The 23,449-nt window shown below is 39.6% G+C and overlaps 1 protein-coding gene and 2 long non-coding RNA genes across 18 annotated transcripts in view; 1 reads left to right on the top strand and 2 right to left on the bottom strand.

Moving 5' to 3' along the window:
- Positions 1–23,449, bottom strand: part of kcnh8 (potassium voltage-gated channel, subfamily H (eag-related), member 8) — a 340,322-nt gene that overhangs the window by 238,773 nt on the left and 78,100 nt on the right. For 11 of the 13 annotated variants that reach the window (XM_069913171.1, XM_069913166.1, XM_069913145.1 and 8 more), the window contains one exon: positions 21,085–21,216. In XM_069913171.1, coding sequence (XP_069769272.1) covers positions 21,085–21,216 — 132 coding nt within the window. Of the gene's footprint in view, positions 1–13,116; positions 13,411–20,247; positions 20,336–21,084; positions 21,217–23,449 lie in introns of those variants that run through there. The other 2 variants (XM_069913177.1, XM_069913183.1) reach the window with 2 other exon arrangements.
- LOC138751135 (uncharacterized) lies at positions 984–15,245 on the top strand. Of its 4 annotated transcripts, none has more exons than XR_011349729.1 (5): positions 984–1,112; positions 6,377–6,494; positions 8,695–8,757; positions 12,871–12,923; positions 14,890–15,245. It is a non-coding gene; the product is annotated as an uncharacterized lncRNA (long non-coding RNA). The 4 variants fall into 4 exon arrangements; XR_011349728.1 differs by having other exon boundaries at positions 13,153–15,245; XR_011349730.1 differs by having other exon boundaries at positions 12,868–12,923; positions 13,153–15,245.
- Positions 12,596–20,381, bottom strand: LOC138751149 (uncharacterized). The gene is made up of 3 exons (XR_011349738.1): positions 20,328–20,381; positions 18,326–18,454; positions 12,596–12,790 (listed from the first exon to the last, which is right to left on the bottom strand). It is a non-coding gene; the product is annotated as an uncharacterized lncRNA (long non-coding RNA).

The following is a 23,449-nucleotide window of genomic DNA, read 5'->3' as shown; positions in this document are numbered from 1 at the left end:
CTTTCATTCCCAGAATCATCCTTGTGAACCTCCTCTGAAAACCTCTTCAATGTCAACATGTCCTTTCTTACATGAAGAGGCAAAAACTACTCACAATACTCCAAGTGAGGACTTATAAAGCTTTAACATCACATCCCAGCTCTTATTTTCTATTCCTCTTGAAATGAATGCCAGCATTGTATTTGCCTTCTTCACCACTTCTCAACATGCAAGTTTACCTTCAGGCTATTCTGTACAAGGACACCCAGGTCTCTTTGCATTTGGGTATTTTCAATTTTCTCCCCATTTATAAAATAGTCTGCCTGTTTATTGTTTCTATCTAAATGCACAATTGATTCTACACTTTCCAACACTGTATTTAATTTACCACTTCTCTGCCCATTCATCTAATCGAAGTTCCTTTGCAGCCTCCCTGTTTCCACGACTCTATCTGCTCCTCCACCTGCCTTTGTATCATCAGCAAATGTGATCACAAAGTCATTCATTCCACTATCATTAATATACAACATTAAAAAGAAGTGGCTCTCAACACTCACTCCTGTGGAACACCACTAGCAATATGCAGCCAACCAGAATATAATCCCTGTATTCTGACTCTCTGCATACTGGTGTGGGCAGCTAATGCCTGTATGTTTCCTGTTAAGAGCGTGCACTCTTATCTTGCTAAGTCGTCTTGTATGGCACATTGTCAAAGATCTCCTGAAAATCCAAATACAAAACATCCACTGGAACTTTCTTATCTAGCCGGCTTGTCCCTTCTTCAAAGAATTCCAGTAGATGTGTCTGATATGCTCTTTTAATAACTCCAAAGACAGAGTGAGAAACGATAGGCCTTAATACACTTTAGATTGTAGCTGACCTGACTCCACATGCTCAAATAAATGGATAAGGGGAGGGTGGTTGATCTTTATGGCCAGGTCACAATGGGAGGAGTTACTAGGGAGCGAGTCATCAATGGGAAGGCCAGCACTCATACACAGCAGTAAATACTTATCACCACATTCACCCCCTCGTTAAAACAAAACCCAGCTGGGTTAAAATCCTAGAGGTTCAGCCAGTTGGGTGGTCTCCTCTGCCTCTGTGGCCTGCATTGCTCCGCCAGTGGTAAACAGGTTGGCTCCGTTGCCGGTCGTGTGTCTCAGGGCTGGGGAAGTCGGTAGGGTTGTCTCTGTAGGAGGTGGGGTTTGGTTGTATGTGGGGGCAATCGTGGTGGTCAGAACAGCTGGAAGGGGGTTCAGAGGGTATGGTATGGGTGCCTAGGTTGTGTCACTAACCTGCATTATCCCGGGGGGGGGGTGGCGAAATGGATGTAGGTGGAATCTGGGTTGACTGGGGTGGGGAGTGGGTAGGGATTTCCCCACACATCCCAGGTCCAAGACAAGGACTGTGTTCTCATGGCCGTCATGGTACAGCCTGTAGGCTTATTGAGCTGCACCTCTTCGACTAATGGGTCAGTCTTATGGTCCTTCACGTGTTTCCGCAGCAGGACGGGTCCTAGAGATGAGAGGCAGTGGGACAATGTGGTTCTGGGCCTGACCTCCTGGGGAAGGAATACATGCGTTCATGGGGGGGTCATGCTGGTAGCAGTGCATAGGAGGGATCAGATGGCATGGAGTGCTTCAAGCAGGACTTCCTGCCAATGGGAGACTGCCAGGCCTTTTGACAAGGGGCAGGAGGACGGCCCTCCAAACAGTGGCATTTTCTCTCTCTACCTGGCTGTTCCCTCTGGAGTTGTAGCTTGTGGTCCTACCAGTGGCTATGCCTCTAGCCAACAAGTACTGCCATAGATCGTCACTCATGAAAGAGGACCCCCAATCACTATGGTTATAGTTCAGGTACCCAAAAAAGGTGAATATGTTGCAGAGTGCCCTGAGGTCATGTTGGGACAGAGGAAGGCAAAGGGGAATCTGGAGAACTTGTTGATGACATTGAGGAAATGGATATTCATGTTGGACGAGGGCAGGGGCCAATTGAAATCAATACTGAGTCATTCAAAGGGGCGCGTGGCTTTGATGAGGTGCGATTTGTCGGGCTGGAAGAATTGCAGTTTACATTCTGCGCTGACCCGACCGTGTCTAGTCAAAGATGTGACATCCTCGATGGAGTATGGGATGTTCTGAGCTTTTATGAAGTGGAACAGTCTCATGACTCCGGGGTGGCAAAGATTGTCGTGGAGGGACTGGAAGTAGCCAAGATGTGCCCTGCTGCACATCTCCCGGGATAGGGCATCTGGAGGGGGAGGGGGGGGGTCATTGAGCTTGTCTGGCTGGTATAGGATATCATAGTTTTAGGTGGAGAGCTTAATTCTCCACTTCAGGATTTTATCGTTCTTGATTTTACCCCGCAGTTTGGTGTTGATCATAAAGGCCATGGCTTGTTGGTCCGTTAGCAGGGTAAATCTTTTCGCGGCCAGGTAATAATGCCAGTGGCGTACTGCCTCAACAATCGCCTGTGCCTCCTTCTCGACAGAGGAGTGCCATGTCTCAGGGCCATGGAGGGTACGGGAAAAAATTGCCACTGGCCTACCCACTTGGTTGAGAGTGGTGACCAGTCAGAAGTCGGAGGCATCACTTTCCACTTGGAATGGGATGGATTCATCCACGAAATTCATTGTGACTTTAGCGATGTCTCCTTTGATTTGGGTGAATGAAGCCCAGGCATCTGCCGATAGTGGAAGGTTATGGATCTTACTGGGGGTAGGCTTTATCAGCATAATTGGGCACCCATTGGGTGTAGTAAAAGAACTCCAGGCACCTTTTTAACGCTTTGAGGTTGTGTGGGATTGGGAGCTCCATGAGGGGAAGCATGCTGTCGGGGGTCGGTGGTAATGACACCAAATGCCACAACACATCCAAGGAGGACCAGGCAAGTTGTGCTAAACACACACTTCTTATTGTAAGTCAAATTGAGGGACTTAGCAGTGTGGAGGAATTTTGCAAGGTTCACGTTGTGGTCCTGCTGATGGTGACATTGTCTAGGTAGGGGAAAGTGGCCATCTATCCTCCAATCCATCCCTCTCTGGAACAAGAAGACATCATTAGTGATTCCAAAGGGCACCCAGAGAAAGTGGAAGAGCCTGCCATCTGCTTCAAGTGTGGTATATCAGTGGTCCTGGGGGTGAAAGGAGAGTTGGTGGTACACCAACTTCAGGACAATAGTGGAGAAACCCTGTACTGGGTGATCTTATTGACCATGTCGGCGTCCTGGGGAGGGGGTAAGCATCCAGCTGTGTGAATCGGTTGATTGTTTGGTTGTAGTCAATCACCATCCCTGGTTTACTCCCACCCCTGACCACCATAATGTGGGCTGGAACTATGATCCCCTCCGCCAGGAGTCACTGCACCTCGGACTTTATAAATGCCCTGTCCTCAGCACAATAATGCTTGCTCTTTGTCACAATGGGCTTGCAGTCTGGGGTCAGGTTCTTAAATAATGACAGAAGGGGTATGCGGAGGGTGGAGAGGCCACAGGCGGGGGCTGGCTGCCAGGAGAAGGCATGAGTTGTGGGTTGTATACCATTATATGTGGTTGTGATCCTCTGAACACTATCATTACACACCTGAACTGACTCGAAGTTGAGACCCAGGAGGATTGGCACGCAGAGTTGTGGCATCACAATTAAATTGAAATGATCATAATGTTTGCCACCCCCCCCACCCCATACCATTAACGATGCTACACAGCATCCACGGATCTCAGCATATTGGTTCTTTGCAGCCATCGAGATTGTGCTGTCTGTAGGTCTGACAGAGAGAGAGAGAGAGAGAGAGAGAGAGAGAGAGAGAGAGAGAGAGAGAGAGAGAGAGAGGGGGGAGGAGGAGGGTGAGAGAGTGAGTGTGTTTGTGGGCAGCGTCCGGATGGATGAAGTTCTCTGTCCTCCCACTGTCAAACAGACAGCTTGCTCTTTTTCCATTTACCTCAATCTCCATCATAAAGTGAGTGATTGGGTGAGGGCTGCCTTGGTTCAGCATCACGGAGGCCAGGACTGGATCATGGTCACTGTTGGGGGGGGGGGGGCCCTATCGGTAAGATGGCGGCCCCCAAGTTGACCATGAGGTCGTACCGGGTGAAGAGGAGGAAGAGGGCAGAAGTGATATCATCCAGGAGGAGGAAGACGGAAGTGATGTCATTCAGGAAGACAGAAGAGATGTCGTGCAAGATAGTGAATCCCAGGTCACGCACGCAGTTGAGCCGTTCGAGACCAGAAGTGACGTCAGGATTGATGACCCATCCCTGGGGGTGCATGCAGCATTGCTCTCTCTGGAGGGTTGAGACTTACAGACCCACTGGGTAATGTCCTTTCTTCCTGCATCACGAAAGGTGGCTTCCTTTGTTGGGCAGAGTCATTGAGGGTACTTTAGCTGGCCACAGAAGTGACTCTTTGGGTGCCCGATCACAGCGGTGGTGGGGTCATGGCCTCCTTGCATGGAGGCCGTCTGTAATGCCAGATCCCAAAATGCGGCACTCGCGGCCCACATGTGGAGGGCCCGATCTTACCGGTAGTGATCATCTTGGCATTGCACTGGGCAGAATCGAGAGTTCTAGTGATCTGAAAGGCTCTCTTCAGAAGCAGCTTGTCCTCCTCAAGCAATCGCTGATGGATGTAGTTAGACTTCACCCCAGACACACAGGCATCCCAAACTCCTCCACACACTGAGCTGCAGGTACGGGGGTTGAAACAGTGCTCCAGCAGTCTCTTCCCAGGTTGTACAGGGCCAGAAGAAACTTGCCTGTGGTTACGGAGTAACCAGCAGTAATAGATATGCTCCACAACACAGGGTTACTTAAACAAAGTTGTTTTTAATTATATTTGAATAAGAAAACAGAATTAAACTTTAACTTATTACTTAACCTACCCTTAATCCCCCCCTTTAATACTAAGCGCAGGTGCGTGTAATGTATATTTAAGATTAGAAAGTTATTTGGATCACAGTCCAATCTCACTGATGCAGGCTATTCTTGTATTATGCACAGAAGTTAGTATTAACAAAGATCACCAGTCTTTGGTGCTTAACAGGCAAATGGTTACCACTCAGGAGGGTTCTTGTTGGTTTTCAGAGAGAGATTCCTTTTCCAGGACATCCACACTGATTCCTTCTCAATCAGTCTTGCTGACGAAACTTGCTCCCTTCAGAGTTCTCCAGATAATCTTCTCTCTTTCAGGTCACCTTTCACACCACCAGTCTTCTCCTTTGACCAGGCAGCCTTCCAAAGTTTGCCAGCTTGTCCCTCTGGAATTGATTTCAGTCTCTCTCCTTTCTGTTTCACACCCTCCCTCTCTGAGAGCAAAACTCTTCTCTGCCTGCAAAGATCACATGCTCTCCCAGGCAAGCTGCTGTTGATACTTTGTTGCCTCCTGAAAAAAGCATTCTGCAAAAGTCCTGCAAATATTCTGTGTTTTAAAATGATTGTGTGCAAACTGCTCTAACAATTCCTCCCAAACCACCAAAAATACTCTGTCACACCGGCCCCCTTTAAAGGGAATTTTAACTTTTGAGTTAAAATTCAGTTATAACTAAAATGTCTGAAAATCACTAAAGAGATAACAATAAACAATATATAACATGTTATAGTACAATAATTCAATTTTGAGAGTATTTCTATAAATGATAAATTTTAACACCTTGAATAACAATCGGCAATCACATTATTTACACTTCTGATATGGTTAATTTGCAGATCATATTCTTGTAATATCAAACTTCAGTTTAACAATCTTCTGTTTTTATTCTTCATTTTATTCAAAAACACCAGAGGATTGTGGTCAGTGAATATAACAATTGGTTCATGAGAGGTACACATCAAAATACACATCAAAATTCTGCAGAGCAAATATGATAGCCAACTGTTCTTTTTCAATAGTGGAATAGTTCTTTTGATGAACATAGAATTTTTTTGAAAAGTAGGCAACTGGATGGTTAATCTCATTATAATTTTGCAATAAAACTGCACCTGTTGCTCTCTCACTGGCATCCACTGCTACAGAAAATAGTCTGTCAAAATCAGGAGATTTTAACACAGGGCAATGCCATAGCATCTCCTTTAAATTTTCTAAAGCTGCCTGACTATCTTTAGACCACACAAATTTTTCCCCTTTCTTCAAAAGATTGGTTAAAGGAAGAGCAACCTGAGCAAAATTTCTGCAAAATTTCCTGTAATATCCTGCCATTCCTAAAAACCTTCTCACTGCTTTCTTGCCATTGGGAGTAGGAAACTCAGAAATTGCATTCACCTTAGCTTGAATAGGTGCAACTTTGCTATGGCCAACCACATAACCCAAGTATATTATCATGGCATTTGCAAATTAACTCTTTGCTAAATTAACAGTTAAGTTTACTTTGGATAATCTTGCAAACAATTTGTCCAATTGCCTTAGATGTTCTTCCCATGTGATGCGCTTTGTGGCCAAGTCATCAATATAAGCATCTGTATGAGTTGGATAACCGAATTAATCATCCTCTGGAATGTTGCAGGGGCATTTTTCATGCCAAAAGGTAACACATTATACTCGTATAAACCGGATGGAGTTACAAAAGCTGAAATATTATTTCCTCTTAGTTAAAGGCACCAGTAATCCTTCAACAAATCCAACTTAGTAAAAAATTTAGCTTTGCCAATTTTATCAATACAGTCATCTATTCTTGGAATAGGATAAGCATCTGTTTTAGTTACTGAATCCTATAATCCATACAGAACCTAACAGTTCCATCTGGTTTTGGTACCAGAATACAAGGAGAACTCCAGTCTGAGTTCAAAGGTGTAATAATGTCATTCCTCAACATACATTCCACCACCTGATCCATGACTTTACTTTTTTGAATGTTTATGAGATTTGTTTCTCCAATATCTACATCATAGTAAATCACTGATGTCCTTTTTGGAACATCAGGGAACAAATTTGTGTATTTCAAAAGTAATTATTCAACTGCATCTGCTCTTGTAACTTAAGATGGCCTACCTTTTCTTCCAAATTTTCCAAAATTGTTGAGTTAGACAGGTGCACAGGAACCATGGTTTCTTTAAGGTTACCCTCACAAGATTTTGTTTCCATAATATTATGATCCACCACTTCCTCCACTCTGTCTACAGCCAACACCTCTGATACAGATTGTTCTCCACTACTTTTATTCTTCTAATAAGGTTTCAACAACAATTCACCCTCCAAGTCATATCCGCAAACAATTTCTTTAATCTCCTGTTCAGTTACTGCTTTCTCCCTTAAGAGAGCAAGATCTGTATCTATTTTCTGTTGCTGAATTAACCCTTTCCTTGACAAAGAGAAATCTTTGTCAATGACCCTGTTCTTTCAAAAGTACTTCAGAAGTACTGGGCAAATCTCTATCAATTGGATTTTCTTCAGCTTTCATAATTTCCTTTGTCACAGACCTAGTTACCGCGCATGCAGGATATAGCTCACATCCTCTCTAACCACATCCTTACTGACCCAACTTTATCCTCTGCCAAATCATTCCCCAACAAAAACAAGGCACCCTGCATGGGTAACTTTGGAATTATTCCTACTACAACAGGTCCTTTAACTAATTCTGAATTCAGCACAACCTTGTGAAGCGATATTGACTCTTCCTCACCTCCAACACCTTTAATCAAAGTTGTCTCCCCTGTGTCAGTCCTTCGATCCACAGTTAAAACACTTCCCAACAACAATGACTGAGCAGCCCCAGTATCTCTAAGCATTTTAACTGGATCCTGTGGTTCTCCCTCCTTTATTGAGACAAAGCCCTCTGACATAAAAGGCTTGAAAACATCCATGACCTCCTTACCAGGTTTGGCACCTCTGCTCTCCTTAAATTCCATGTTTGAATACATGCTTCTGGTAAAACCTGTTTTTCTCTTTTTCAAGACTAGACAATTCGCAATCATATTACCAGGTTTCTTACAAAAATGACATACAAATGCAGAAGTTATGTCCTTTCCTACCTTTCCGCCATCTTTCCTTTTAACATTTTCTCCATACTTTATTTCAGGCCTACTGTCCTGATCCATATGAACTTTATGAAAAAGTTTATTAATCTGTTCCACATTAACTCTCTGAAAATGTCTATTATTCTGGAATGTACTTTTATGAATCAGAGCAAATTCGGTTGCTAATCTAGCCACCTGTTGCCACATCCCCACATCTCTCTCATCCAGATATAATTTAATCTCCTCTGGGACACACATTTTAATTTCCTCTATTAATATTAATTCTCCCAATCTGTCAAAATCATTGTTTATTCCTTTTGAGGCGCACCACCGGTTAAAACACACAGATTTCTTCAGAGCAAAATCCATATAAGATTGATTCCATGTTTTCACCAAACTCAAATTTTTGCCTCTATGCCTCTGGAACCAACTCATAAGCTTTCAATGCTACTTGTTTAACAGGATCATTATTTGCCACTTGCTCTGCAGTCAAGCTACAGTATGCACAGATTCCCTGTTTCTGGGTCTGCACATTGTTCCATAAAATGCTGAATTGAGGGGTTGGTACCACTTTCATTTCTGATTCCCTGACTTCACACCAATTGTATCTGCTGTACCCCATTCATTGGAATAGAGTAGTGAATAAGTGTGATGAAGTACAGTTGGTTGTTTTATTTTTATTAATATTGTTTTTGTGGCAAGTACATTGATATTAGCTTAATACATTTTAAAGTGCTTTTTAATTTTCTTCCTTTATTGCAATTGTAACAGGAAACTCTGATTATCAAACACATGCTGAAATGGTAAAAAAGACATTCTAACCACATGGTTAAAGTAAGTACCAGTAAATGCTTGGTTTATTTTACTTTATTTTAATGCTTTTAAATATTCTAATAATTAAACTGGAATGACAACTGGTGAACTGTCAAAAATTGTCAAGTTGTCCTGAGGGCAGGAATTACATGGGATATTTGAGGCCTATTGGCCTCTCAGAGCCCAATCTAATCCACAAGACACTTGTCAGTTGTGGGGTATTTAGAGAGAAGGGTGTGCACTCAATACATACTGCACTCCATGTTCAAAAACTATATGACAAAATATGAGAGTTTATTGCTTTATGCACAATGTACAGTACAATGCACAGATGCAGGAAAATTCATACTTGCTGCATTGAAACCAGTCATTGCTTCTCAATTACACTCAATTTAACTATAAATCCTGTGTATTTTGGGGGTTAAGAGAAAACATTAGCACCTGGGGAAAATCCATGCAGGTCACAGGGAGAATGTAAAAACTTCTTTTAGATAGCACTGGATTCAAACCCAGATCTCTAGTGCTGCAAAAGCATACTCAAGCTGCTACGCTGGTGCAGACAGATCTTTTGGTGGTCCCAGGGTAGTTCAGCATTAGGATAATTTGAGAAAGTTTAAGATCCCTATAGCTGTTTGAATCAAAAGATTCTCATGAAAGAAGAGGTGCTGGACTTCACACTTTTCTACCTTGAACTAAAAGGTAGCAGTGAGGAGAGGTTGTGACCAGGATGCGGTAGAACCTTATGTATATGTCTTCTGTGGATGGGAGCTCAGTGTTTATGATGGACCTGGCTGGGTTTGCCACATGCTGCAGCCTTCTGCTTCCTGGGCACTCGAGTTTCCAAACCAGTCAGAATATTTTCCACAGTGGACCTCTTGAGGATTCATGATATGCCAAATTCTTCAGACTCCTTACAAAGTAGTGGGATTGGTGTGCTTTCTGCATGGTGGCCTCAATGTGCTGGCTCTTGGTGTGGTCCATTAATATGTGGACACCCAAGAACTTAAAAACCCTAACCCTCTACACTACTGTCCCAACAATGAAAGGGGTATGTGGTCTGGGAACTGCCATGCTCCCCAGCAACTGGTGAGTAAAGAAAATGGGTTACATCCTTTCATTGTGTTTCTCTATCAACAGATGCTGCCTGTTTTTGCTATTTTCAGCATTTTCTGTGCTTTTATTTCAATTTCTGAGTCCAATTCCCTGCATATTTTTATGCTCTTGTAGTAGTAGTCTTCTGTTGAACAAAAGCAATTTAGGGTGATGGAGCCAAGTCCGTCAAGGACTATCTGATCTTACTCCACAACAGATCTGGAGATCATGTGGCAAAAAGGAAAACTGATTTTAATGATTTTTATTATTTATTAATATTGTTTGCTATTTGGTCATACTTTATTTTTTAAATGCTTCTAAAATTCAAGAAACATTAAAATATCATTATAAAGCATCAGCGGAAAGACAAACCTTTGAGGAAGCCTTTAACAATAATTGAATAGTTTCAAATATTTCTGACTGTTGGATACATTTAAAAATGATTAGGACTTCCGGTTGGCTGCAGAATGGTGTAACAGCAGCAGTCAGATGCTCCTGTCTACTTTACATTTCTGCTACCTATTTGATTCTTTATATTACAACCAAAGTGTTTCATATTATATGCCTTTCCATTCCTTTATCTATATTTACATTAAAATGGCTACAAGAACTGGTAAATCAGGGAAGAAAGAAGAGGTGCCAACTAATCTGACTATGGAGGCTAATTTTGAGCTACTGAATTAGCAAGACAGTCATTAGCCGATGATTTTAAAGTTATCTTAAGTCAGATTGATGCTGAACTTGATCAAGTCTGGAGATGAACCAAGGAACACGGTGAATGTTCCTCATCTTTTGAGCATGAATTGAACAAATTGTGTGAGCGTGTTGATGAATTAGAAGATGTGCGCTCCAGATTAAGTGACAGCAATTCAATGCTAACTGCAAAAGTTGTTGACCTAGAAGGCAGGAGCTGAAGACAAAATCTACGTTTCCTTGGCTTGGCTGAATCTAACAAAAGTGGGCAATTTACAATTTTTAAAAAATATATTAGAGTTGCTTTGCATGGTTTTTGAGGAGTTTTTCCCAGAGATTGATAGAGCTCTCCGCTCATTAGTACCTAAGATGGCCCCAGAGCAGAGACCATGCTCAGTCATTCTTCGGCTACATCCGTATCAAATTAAGGATTCTCTGATTTGTGAAGCTCATCGAAGAGGGAAACTCAAATATCATGGCCAACAGATCCGTTTTGTAGAGGATTACTGTCCTGAAGATTTGAAGCAGCACAATGAATACAGAGAGGTAATGTCAGAGTTGTACAATCGTGGTTCCAAGCCTTCCATGTTGTATCCTGCACACCTCCACGTTACTCTTCCCAATGGACATAAGTGGCTGTGCTGGGTTGAAGGGAGTCAGAATTACCCAGATGGCCTCCCTACTGCATAGTGCACAGTGTGAATTTCTACTTGGCAACTGAAGCTGATTAACTATTATTAGCTTTAAGGTTTCTCACACTTGTTATATAGTAGTGATTTTCAACCTTTTGTTTTCCATTCACATCACTATGTGATAGCTGCTCTGTGATTAGTAAGGGATTGCTTAAGGTGGTATGTGAGTGGAAAAAAGTTTCAAAAACCACTGTTTTAATAGTACCTAATTGACTTGTTATTGACGGTTTCATAACTCCAAAGGAAATGGGCCAATGACCAAATATTTCAGTAATAACTCAGACTAGAGCAGTGGTTCACAACCTTTTTTTCCTACCCACATACCATCTTAACTAATCCCCTACTAATCCCAGAGCACCTAAGGCATAGGTAAAACTTAAAGAGGTATGTGAGTGGAAAGAAAAAGGTTGAGAACCACAGTTATATAGTATTTGTTGGGTGAGGACTGGTTGGCTTTCTTTGCTTTGGCAACATTTTATGGGTTAATTATGAATATGCATTTCTTGTAAAAATACAATTTTGGCTTTAATTTGTTTAGTATGTGATACTACTTTTCTTAACTGGATGGTTAACTGGATCCTCTCACTATTTCTTATTGATTATCAACTGATTTCACTTACTCGTTTTGATAGTTATCAGAGTATATAACATCAGATCATGCCCCTGTTGTATTATCTAAGACCCTTCCTGGCCTCTGACTCTGGTGTTTCAATTCAACTTTACTATCAGATAATGATTTTGTGAAATTTATGGAGCAGCAGATAACTTTTTTCTTTAATACAAATACTTTGTAGAAACTTTTAGTTTGGGATGCTTTGAGAGCTTTTCTTAGGGAGCAAATTATTTCTGATACCATGATAAAAAGGAAGGCTAATGAAGAAGGATTAGAATCAGTTAATCAAATTAAACAAATAGAACAACAATATGCTCAAGTTCAAAATCCTGAATTATATAAAAAGCAAGTTGAACTTTAAATTAAATTTGATATTCTTTCAACATATCTGATTGAATTCCAACTTTTGAAGAATGTGATGAAGTAATGGGTGGGGGGGTATTATACTGACTGCTTCTAATGTATGGAGTTGCTTGCTATTGGCTGCGGCTGTAGAGATGCACCACCCTACTGGTATAACAGATGGAAATGCATTCCAACTGGCCAGTATAGTAGTGGCAGAGAGTCTGTTAATAAGAGCCCTGTATTAGTATAACACTTGTCCAGTCCATGTTTATGGCATATCAGAACGTACGAGTCAGTTTTATATTCATGGTGACAAATCTGGCAAGTTTTCAGCTAATCATTTGAGAGGTGTTGAAGCCAAGTGACAAATTACAAAGATTCAAATGGATGATGGTAACATATCTACATATCATTCTGAGATAAATGATGTTAAGGAAATTTTATTCCAGACTTTATACCTCTAAATTCACAAATGTTCAATGAAGAGTTTTTTGGATCGCTTAAATATTCTCATGCTTTCTTTGGATAACCAGACAAGATTAGATGAACCTATAATGCAAGAAATGTCTGCTGCTATTTCTTCATGCATTCTTGAGAATCTCCAGGACCCATTAGTTTCCTGTGGAGTTTTAAAAAAAATAATTTTCTTAATTTCTTTCACCTTAATTAGGTTCTGTGTTATCTGATTTGTTTAAGCAGGGTACCTCCCAGCAGCACTTAATGAAGCATGTATATCTCTCAAGTAAAGAAAGGTAAAGATCCAACTGAGTGCTTCTCCTACAGGCCAATTTCTTTATTAAATGTTGATGTTAAAATTTTGGCTAAAGATTTGGCCCATAGATTTGAGAATATATTACCATCAATAATTTCTGAAGATCAGACAGGTTTTATTAAAAACTGATACACTTATTTTAATATATATCACATTGTATATTTTGTACTTACCTTCCAGTATAGTTCCTGAATGTGTTCTTTCCTTAGATGCAGAGAAAATCTTTGATCGGATGGAGTGGATGTATTTATTTACGAATTTAGAAAAATTCAATTTTGGATCATGTTTATTACATGGATTAAATTACTGAATTCATGCCCTACAGCTTCAATTCTCATTAACTTTCCACAGTCATAACCTTTCAATCTCCAATGGGGAACCTGTCAAAGGTGTCCTCTAAGTCCAATACCTTTTGATTTGGCCATAGACCCATTAGTGATTGCATTTCGATTGTGTGAGGATATCACCTGAAATATGTAGAAAGGGAATTAAACATAAAGTTTCCCTTTATGCAGGTGATCTACTTTTCATATCAAGCCCTGATACTTCCTTACCTCCCATGCTGTCATTACTTTCAGAATTCAGTTTTCAGTAGATATATTAAACCTACATAAAAGTAAACTTTGCACTTCGAATACACCTGCAACACTGTAAACTAATCTTCCTTTTAAGATTGTGGAAAATCAGTTAACTTATCTTGATATTACAGTTACAAAGAATCATAAGTATCTTTTTTAAAGAAAATGTCCTTACTTTATTAAAGCATGTGAAACAGTGTTCACCCCCGTCTATATTTCTGGTTGGTCATATTAATTCTATAAAAAAGATTATCTTGCCTAAATTTTTATATGTTTTTCAATCCATACCAATTTTTATTTCCAAATAGTTTTTTTAAATTCACTTGATTCGGCTATATCGTCTTATATACAGAAGGGTAAGTGCCCTTGCTTAAATAAAACCTATCTTTAAAAGATCTAAAATCAATGGAGGTATGGCACTACCTAATTTCAGATTTCATTATTGGGCAGTCAATATATGTAACTTTATGTTTTGGTTACATCTTCATAATGTAGTGGACCATCCAGTTTGGGTGGCAATGAAGCAATGAATTCTGCTAAAAACATTTCTATCTCAGCACTTCTTGGATCCTCATTTCCTTTTTCTTTAAATAAATCAATTGACATCCTGTTGTCGGGCACACTGTGAGAGTGTGGGTGCAGTTCAGAAAACATTTTGGGCTTCATGGTTTTTTCCTCTCAAGTCCTATTTTATCCAATCATCTCTTTCAACCTTCTTTGTCTGATTTTGCTTTTTATGAACGGCACAGGTTGGGTATTGAATATTCCAAATATTTTTTTTTAATTGATAACAGCATTGCATCATTTGAACAAATCAGGCATTTTCTTCCATCTTGCATACCTGATTTTTCTCGGCCACCTGATGAGAACATTGTAGATGTATTTATTTTTAGTTGTCAAGTTTCTCACGAAGGTTTAATATCCATTATCTGTGATGTTAGTGGGTTTGAGACATGCCCGTCTATAACCATAACCATATAACCGTTTACAGCACGGAAACAGGCCATGTCGGCCCTTCAAGTCCATACCAGTTCGTTAAAATTAAAGATGCCTAGGAACAAGATTTAAGCCTTTTATTATTGGTCGAGGTTTGGGATTCAATTTTTAAGATGATTAATCCTTTTGTGTCCATCATGGTTGGTTACAATTTAAAGTTGTACATAAAGCCCATATGTCTAAAGTTAAATTATCTCATATCTATTCAGATGTAAATTCTTGTTGTGATAAATGTAAGAGAAGACAGGGTTCTTTAATTCACATGTTCTGGATGTGTTCTAGTCTTGAAGAATACTGGAGGGATGTGTTTCAAACTTTATCCTTACCCCTTAATTTAAATCTAGAGTCTAATCCTCTGGTTGATCTTTTCAGTACAACTGGAGAGGATGATGTTCTTAGATGGAAGACTGTTGCCTGACCACTCAGGCTCATTGGCTGAGGAACATTATGATCTGCTTACATTTAGAAAAGATTAATTATTCAATTAACAACTCAAATACAAGGTTTCAAATGTTGTGGGGACCATTTCTGAATTATTTCCACGACCTCTAGGCATAATACGAATCCTGAATTTCAGTACTTTGCTGTTTTACTCCAGGATCAAAGTTTTTTTTTGCCACAAAATGTTGGTATGGGGATGGGATTTAGAGACACGGTTATTTGTGATAAAATTACTTTTGTATCATGGATGCACTCTATGTGCCTTTATATTTTGCTGAACTATGTAATCGGACACTTATATGTTCTGTACATAAATGTTTATTTGTGTAAAACCAATAAAAATATTAAAGAGAAAAATTGTTTAAAAATTGTCAGCAATTTCAAGTTTTAGATGTGAAAGCTGTTCAAATGATGCAAACTGTTATCAGTTAAAAAAATCTTTGATACATTTAATACCCAAGCTGTGCCATTCGTGAAAAGCAAAACCATGCGAAGGTTGAAAAAAACATGATTGGATAAAATAGGACTTGAGAGAAAAAAAAACCATGAAGCCCAAAATGTTTTCTGAGCTGCCTGTACTGTGCTGTAATGTTCTATATCTAAATAGTATCAGAAAATTCATTGAAAGCTGGACTTGTTCACATATAATCCTGGAATCTGCTACACTTCTTTATAAAAGTCGCACATCCTAATAGTGTACCTGTCAACAGGATTGTCAATCAATTTATAAAAAGAGAAAAGAAGTTAAGGTCCAAGAAGTGCTGAGATGGAAAGATTTTTATAAGCAGAATTCAGCTCCAACTGGATGGTTTATATTGAAGAAAATACTGCACATCTAAAACATGAAATCACTAAGGAATTGGGAAAACTGAAACCATAACGTCAGAGCTTGCTGCCTCATGATGAACCCAGAATGTCCTCCACCTTCTTTACACTGAGCTGTCTGACTCTATATCTATTCCTGCAAAAGAATGTCTTTATTTTGCCTCTAACCTTTCCTCAGATCATCTGTTGTTTAAACTTTTAAGCGCACCTTGAATTTCTCTTCATTAACATTTTAGAGGCATAGAGAAGGTCAATAGTCATCACTTTTTTCCTAGTGCAGGAGTAGCAAACATCAAAGCAAAGTGAAGGGAGGAAAATTTAGTGGAGACATCAGGGATCTTTTCTTTATATACAGAGTGTTGTGGGTGCCTGGAATGCCTTGTCAGGGTACGTGATGGAGGCTGAAACATTAGGGACATTTAAGAGACTCTTAGACAGCCACATAGATGGAAGAAAATGGAGGGCTACAAGGTAGGAAGGGCTTAGTATTTATTTTGGTCGGAATAAATTGGTCAGCATTGAGGACTGAATGGCCTGTAATGTTCTATATCTAAATAGTATTAGAAAATTCATTGAAAGCTGGACATATAATCCTGGAATCTGCTACACTTCTTTATAAAAGTCGCAATATTTACAGTGCAAGAGCTGTGTGTGTGTGTGTGTGTGTGTGTGTGTGTGTGTGTGTGTGTGTGTGTGTGTGTGTGTGTGTGTATTTTGTAACTGGAACATTACTTTTGTCTGTTCTTGGTATTACAAATTCCTATGTTTCTATCACACCATAACAGCCTCATAATTTATTATGATTTTTATACAGCCTTCACGGGATTTTACTTTTATGAATTTTATGCATTGGTCGTTCACACTGGAATGACCAAAACTCTAAATCTCCATTTCATTTTGCCATTCTATACAGCATACCGGCATTGCAGTAAGTAAAGAGGCAGGTTGTGCAATGCCATAGTATTGAAGTGACTGTGAAGTATAACATGCTTGGAACATGCAGCACCACTGCACGCCCCCTCCTTCTTCTTAGCCTTCTCCATTCCTGCCCTTCTAGGCGATACTAATCTAGAGCACATCCTTGGTTCCAACCTTTGCCTATCTGATGTTCCAACTAGATGCCCATTAAATGTCTATCTGATGTCCCAACTAGATGAGCAGTGACATTCAAGACAAAGTCCCAGCAAATGAAATGCGTGTCCACTTGCCAATCCACATATATTAACCTTACACAGAATCTAAAAAGGCAGGACTGGGGCAAAGTCAACTGTAATGACAGTTGGTCCTGGAATGCCTGTAGTGCAATTACACTACAGGCATTCCAGGAAAATGACAAAGGGTCTAGTCGAAAAAAAATGTGAGAACGGGAGTGGCACCCCCATTCCAGTTCCAAGCTTTTTACACTGCATGTGTTCCGGGAAAAAGGGAATAATTTCCTGGAATGCTGCAGCTGTGTAAAAAAACATAGATGCTGTAGTGAACATCCTGCTCTCCAATGAATGCCTTTTATATTTTCCAAATTAGTAGTTATATTGAAAGTTAATGATAAATAACAAAGCAAAATATTGAATAAAAATAAGCACAGTGGAGGATGAATTATACTAATGAATTTGTTTAAATATCTAAAACTCACAAACTTTGCAACGTGAATGTTTTGGGTTGCAGTATTTAGAATCAGTTCAATAAAGCAGCCTTTTTTTCCCAAAATCCTTTTCAATTCACTCAGATCTTGTATTTAACAGATGACACATTATTCACAATGTAAGTAGAATTTAAAAGTTAACTTTCAAGTTCTCTTGCAGAAAATCTTTTAATGATCATAACCATTATCAGAATAGGCTCGTTTGTCTCTGAGGGAGAACATATGGGTTTAAGTCTCAATTCAGGAGTGTGAACCCAGAAATTTAAGTCAACATTCCATTGAGGTGGAGCTGCACGGTTTTCGAATGAAGTTAAACTGAGGCTCTACTCAATCTTTCAAACTGATGAAAAAGATAACACCATTTTAAAGAAGTGTAGGAGAGTTCTGCAACGTGTCATAAATGCTTCAAACCGCATCATCAAATATATGATACCTATTAACCATCATATTGACATTCATTGATGTTTGGTGCAAACAGAGTGGGTTGCAGCATTTCCTAATAATGCAACAGGGACCCACTCCCACTGGACTTCCCTGGCTGTACCTTGCCTTTTGGACACAAAATCATGGCAAGTGCTATATAAATGCAGTAAAGTCTTGCTTCACTTCAACATGTATTATTAAACATTTATCCAGAAGATTCTTTTGTTTTGCCCTTCTGTACCATTGTTCATGGGATTGTTATGAATTTCTTCAAATCCTGGGGTTTGATAGATATTCTTTTCATATCCATCGGGTATTGAACTGTTGATCAGTATCAATAAAACCAAGAACATTGTCATTTTAGCATTTATGGTATGAAGCATTTCCCAGTGCAAATTGATATAATTCTCTCAACTTAACTGCACAAGAATTCCTAAAATTGAAGAAGTATGATTAATAAAGGCACAGGATATTTACCATAATAGATTCCATGTCAGAGTTGATGCGCATCCTAGAGTGCTTCATCCCAGTTGATCAAATAAACTTTTAACTCATTCTCTATTTATCTACCTTCCTTTTAGGTGTACCAGTTATTCTGTCAATGCTCTAGGGATTAGGCAGGTTTAGTTGACAATGATTAATAGTTCAGAACCTGATTGGTATGAGAAGGATAGCCACCCAAATCCTAAGCTTTGGAGAACTTCTTAGTCATGAGCCCCTTTTTCAGTATCCAAGGTTAGGAAAGCCCTTTGTGCCATTTCCACTGGCCGCCCTTAACTGGGACACTAATTGTTTTTCCATTGAACACTCATCCCCAGGGATTGGGGTGTTCTACCTTCAATTGGAAACTGGTGACTTTCTGCTTTCCCTTTTCCACTGATTTTATTAGCACGCTGGCATCAGCAAATGCTGGAGATATGAGTAATCCCTGGCATGAAATGACATAATTTGACACTGGTGTTCGGACCATATTCCTTTTCCACTGGATCCATTCCCAATAAATTCTCAGTTAATTTCTGGGACAGGGTGGCAGTGGAAAAGGGGCGATGGCATTGAAGTCAAAAATAATCAATCTTTTGTATAACATTAAAAAGCTAAAAAAAATATATTGACAAGGAGGATAAAAGAGCAAATAAAGCAAATATTTGTCAGGAAAGACAGACCACCTGGAGCTATTTTCTCCAGATGGATCCCTGGACTTCTTCAGGATTATTAAAGGATTTGATAATGCTATTGCATTTTTGGACCATCAATAATAGGTGCATGAATTCTGACAGTTATTTATATATTTAAGAGGGAATTAAGAATGTTTTGATCTGGAGTAATCCTAATAACATGCTCTTTGTTCCAGCTTCCCCATGCCAACCAAAGCATCCCTCTCATAGTGGTCCTACCTGACTGCATTTGTCCCATACCGCTCAAAGTCCACCCTATCCACGTAACCATCAAATGTTTATTTAACATTGCAATTGTAGCTGCCTCAACTATCTTTTCCAGCACCCCATTCCATACACCCACCACCCTGTGCGTTAAGACATTTATGCCTCAGGTACGTATTAAATTTCTCAACACTCCCGCTCCTGTTTCTATCTCTCCCCCCCCTACTTCACCACCACCACCCCCCCCCCCCACTCCTTGACTTAAACATATGTTTTCAGATTCTCATTTTCTTAATCTGGACAAAAGACTGTGCATTCACTTGATCTATTCCTCGCATGTTTCTGTATACCGCTGTGTGATTGGCACTTTCTCCTACACTCCAAGGAATAAATCCCTAGCTATCTCAGCTTCTCCCTATATCTAAGACCACCCCCCCCCAAGTTCTCGCCACATCTTTGTAAATCTTCCTCCACCTTGACACCTTTCCTGTAGCACAGTGACCAAAATTGAAGACAATACTCACCAACTCAGTAGGATGCCGTGCGACCTGCTGAATTTCTCCAGCACACTCAACCTCATCATCTGCAAACTTTCTAGTGACTATGGGGCCTCACTGATGTCTTATGCAACTTCAACATGATCTCCTAATTTCTGTACTCATTACTTTGACAATGAAAGCCAATGTGCCAAAGCACCTGAGACTTCCCAAAATGCGACACCTCACATACCTCTGTATTAAATTCCATCAACCATTCCTCTTCCCTCCTGGCCTAATAATCAAGATCCTGCTGCAATCTTTGGCAGCTATCTTCACTATCTACAAAACCAGACACTTCCATATCATTGGCAAGCTTGCCATGTATGTTTTCATCTAAATTATTGATATAGATGACCAACAGGCCTAGAACTCAACCAATGGGGCACACCACGAGTCTCCAGCCTGAAAAGTGCCATCACCCTTTGCTTTGTTCCACAAAGCAAATTTTCTATCCATTCTGCTTTCTCACCACAGATCTCACCTTCTGAAGCAGCCTACTGTGTGGAACCTTATCAAATGCCTTGGTGAAATCTACATTTATGCCAACCGCTCTGTCCTCACCATCAAAAACTCAGCCAGATTTGTGAGATTTGACTGCGCCCCGACCCCCCCACCACCACCCACCCTGATAATACCATGCTGACAATCCCTAATCAGCCTTGTCCATTGTGAGGAATTTACCATCACAAGGAGTAGTTGATGTCATAGCTGGAACACAGGGGAAGGCAGAGATGAAAATAATTTTAAAAAGTCATTGGATAGAGGTAGATGAAGCATGGAGGGTTATCAACTCTGACATTAATCTATAATGTTGATTATCCTGTCAGTACTGCGGAGTCCATGTGGAGTTTGTTCATTCACTTTTATAAATTAATTAAACACCAAATATATTAAAAATCATATAGATTAACACAATAATACCAATATACAATATATACTTCCAAGAGAACATAACTAAGAAATGGGTTTGTGTATCTAGCCAAAAAATATAGAAACAAAAAATTCAGGTTGAATGTTGAATTTAGAAACAATCAAATTATATTTTGTTTCACTGAAAATATGTTATAAATAAACAGGATTGAAGAAGGATTTGAATAAAATTAGCTCAGGTTTGTCAAAATTCTTGTTTTACATGCTTCACATGGAACAAATCATAATTACAGAAAATAAACAATATTCACAAACAGTGTAAAATGTTTATTTGCTCTTTCTAGCAGGCCATTCATTATTATATTCAACAATGAAATCATGACAATAAAAAGAACAGCATCCTATTGACTTTAATAACTAAGGTGAAGATATATTATGAAAGACTGACCTTCCTTTTTATCCTCCTGGGCAATCTTCACTTTGGTAACAGTAATGTCTTTGAAGGATGCCAAAAAAAGAACGACATCTCCTTTCTCATTTTTAATTGGCACAACATCAAGTAGGCACCAGAATGAATTTCCTGCAAAAATTAATCAGAATCTTTGCCATTATACTCAGCAACGTATTCACATCAATTTTAAAGAAAGTTCACAGGCAAACTAACATTTACAAAAATTGTGGCAATGATTTATCTTAGCTAACCTTTAGCTTTGGAACACCATGTATACATTTTTTTTTCAAAGTCTATTGAATCCTTTCTTTTCTTCTCAGACAGAGTAAGGACTTTGGCCTTTAGTAAGTTCAAGCAGGAAACAGGTGGCCAGTGCTCTACTTGGCTAACTGACTAATCTTCAGTGTACCACAGGATCTATCTGGCAACTTTATTTCAAACATTAATACACAATTGTAATGAAATAGTGTAATATTCAATCTTGGAAATAGAAGCATGCTAATAACACAGGCTATAATACACAAATTCTTCCCATCATCTGACCTGTGCACACCATGACTCCATGAAGAGAACAAACAAACCTTAATGCTGGATTGTTTTCAAGGTAGAAGCAATTGATTGTGCAGTTAAATGGCCACTGACAATTAAATCGCACTATTATAACCTTCACTAATCAAGTCTAGAAACTTTCTAACTTAGTTTTGAACTGGAGTCACATGGCAATGTTTGTGAAACTGATTCTGGAATGTTCCCAGCACATTGGAAAAGTATGCATGCAATGCTCCTATTCAAGAAACCAGAGAGACTGAAAGCAGGAAATCCTAATACAATTAATGTCTCAGCAGGATCTAATGCAACATAAATCAAGTTTGATAAATTTATTAGAGTACTTTGAGGATGTAATGAGTAGAGTGGATAAATAGAAACAGTACATGCAGGGGATTTGGATTTGTCTCAGAGATTACAGCACAAGAGTTTACGGGTAGGATGTAATTATAATGGCAGAGACAGATGATTGGCTAAATCAAAACAAAGAGTTAAATAAATGGTTCATTTTCAATATCTCAAATTATAAGTATAATGATCAATGATGGTGCTCACAATCTATATTAATAACTTGGAAAAAGAGACCAATTGCATTGTAGCCAAATTTTCTGATGATATAAAAGCAAGTAAGAAAACAAGTTATGAGCAAGCAGAAAAGGGCTCCAAGAAGATATCAATAGGTTAAGTGAGTGGGCAAAAGAATACAATGGGAAAATGTTAAGTTATCTACTTTGGTAGAGCAAGCAGAAAAGCAGAATATTGTTTAGATGGAAAGAGACTGCTGAATGATGTTGCAGAAAGGAATTTGGATGCCATTGCGCTTGAAACACAGAAAGTTAGCAAGGAGCAAGAACCACATTTAGGGTTCTCTGGATATGGTCGATTGCGTATCCTCCCCTGCCATGGTTCAAGAGATAATGGATTGCCTATTCACAAAATAAAATCTCCCAATGGATCCTCTCCAACAAGAATGAGAGAGACATTTCTATTTTGCACTCAATGCCACAATCATGATCAAATTCTCCATTATCCTCATCAGATATTGGGTGGTGGGAGAAGAGGGGTACCTGATGAAAATGTATTGGTTATTAGAAGAAGGTTGATGGTTATGTTGTGCTTTAAAGAGTATCAGTTTTAGTGGGTTCACAGAGAGATGAGACTGGACACAAGTTTTACAATCACAGGTAACTTTAATGAACACAAAGGAGACAAACATGGGAGAACATCAAACCATACTCAATTACTCTACTACTGAACAATGTTATAGATATTCACATTGGACGCAGATTGGACTCTGATACCAGTAGCAACCTATGCTCTACATGCTCACATATTCTACAGACAGGGACTTTCACATACAATCGCAGTTCCCTGTACCAACAGGGGTGTGGCTCTCTGCAAGTTCTGATCTATTGCAATATTAGTGTATTGACCCCGGGAGTCAGCTTAAGTGATCCCTTAAGTCAGCTTAAGTGTAGTGCACACCTTACCCACAACACTTGCAGCGATGTCCACAGTAACGACCTGACGTGGAGCGATGTCTGGGGCTTGGGCCACAAGGCAGAGAGAAAAAATGTGCTATATGTCGATACTTTCTACAGTTCTGATCTGGCCTAGCCAATAATGATGCTAGGTGATTTAAATTAGCCAACGGCAAGGCAAGCACTAATGGGTAGCTGGAGTCCAACCTTGATTGATAGGTAATGTGACTTCCAAATAAGTATCAGACAGGGAGGACACGTGACAACCCCAAATATACAATGTTCCAGACAGGCAGGGAGGCCACATGTTTCTCCACAATCCACATATAACAGAT

Source organism: Narcine bancroftii, chromosome 1 (assembly GCF_036971445.1).
Source record: "Narcine bancroftii isolate sNarBan1 chromosome 1, sNarBan1.hap1, whole genome shotgun sequence".
Lineage (NCBI taxonomy): Eukaryota > Metazoa > Chordata > Chondrichthyes > Torpediniformes > Narcinidae > Narcine > Narcine bancroftii.
The sequence above is the reverse complement of the archived record's forward strand: the minus strand, read 5'-3'. Positions and strand labels throughout refer to the sequence as shown.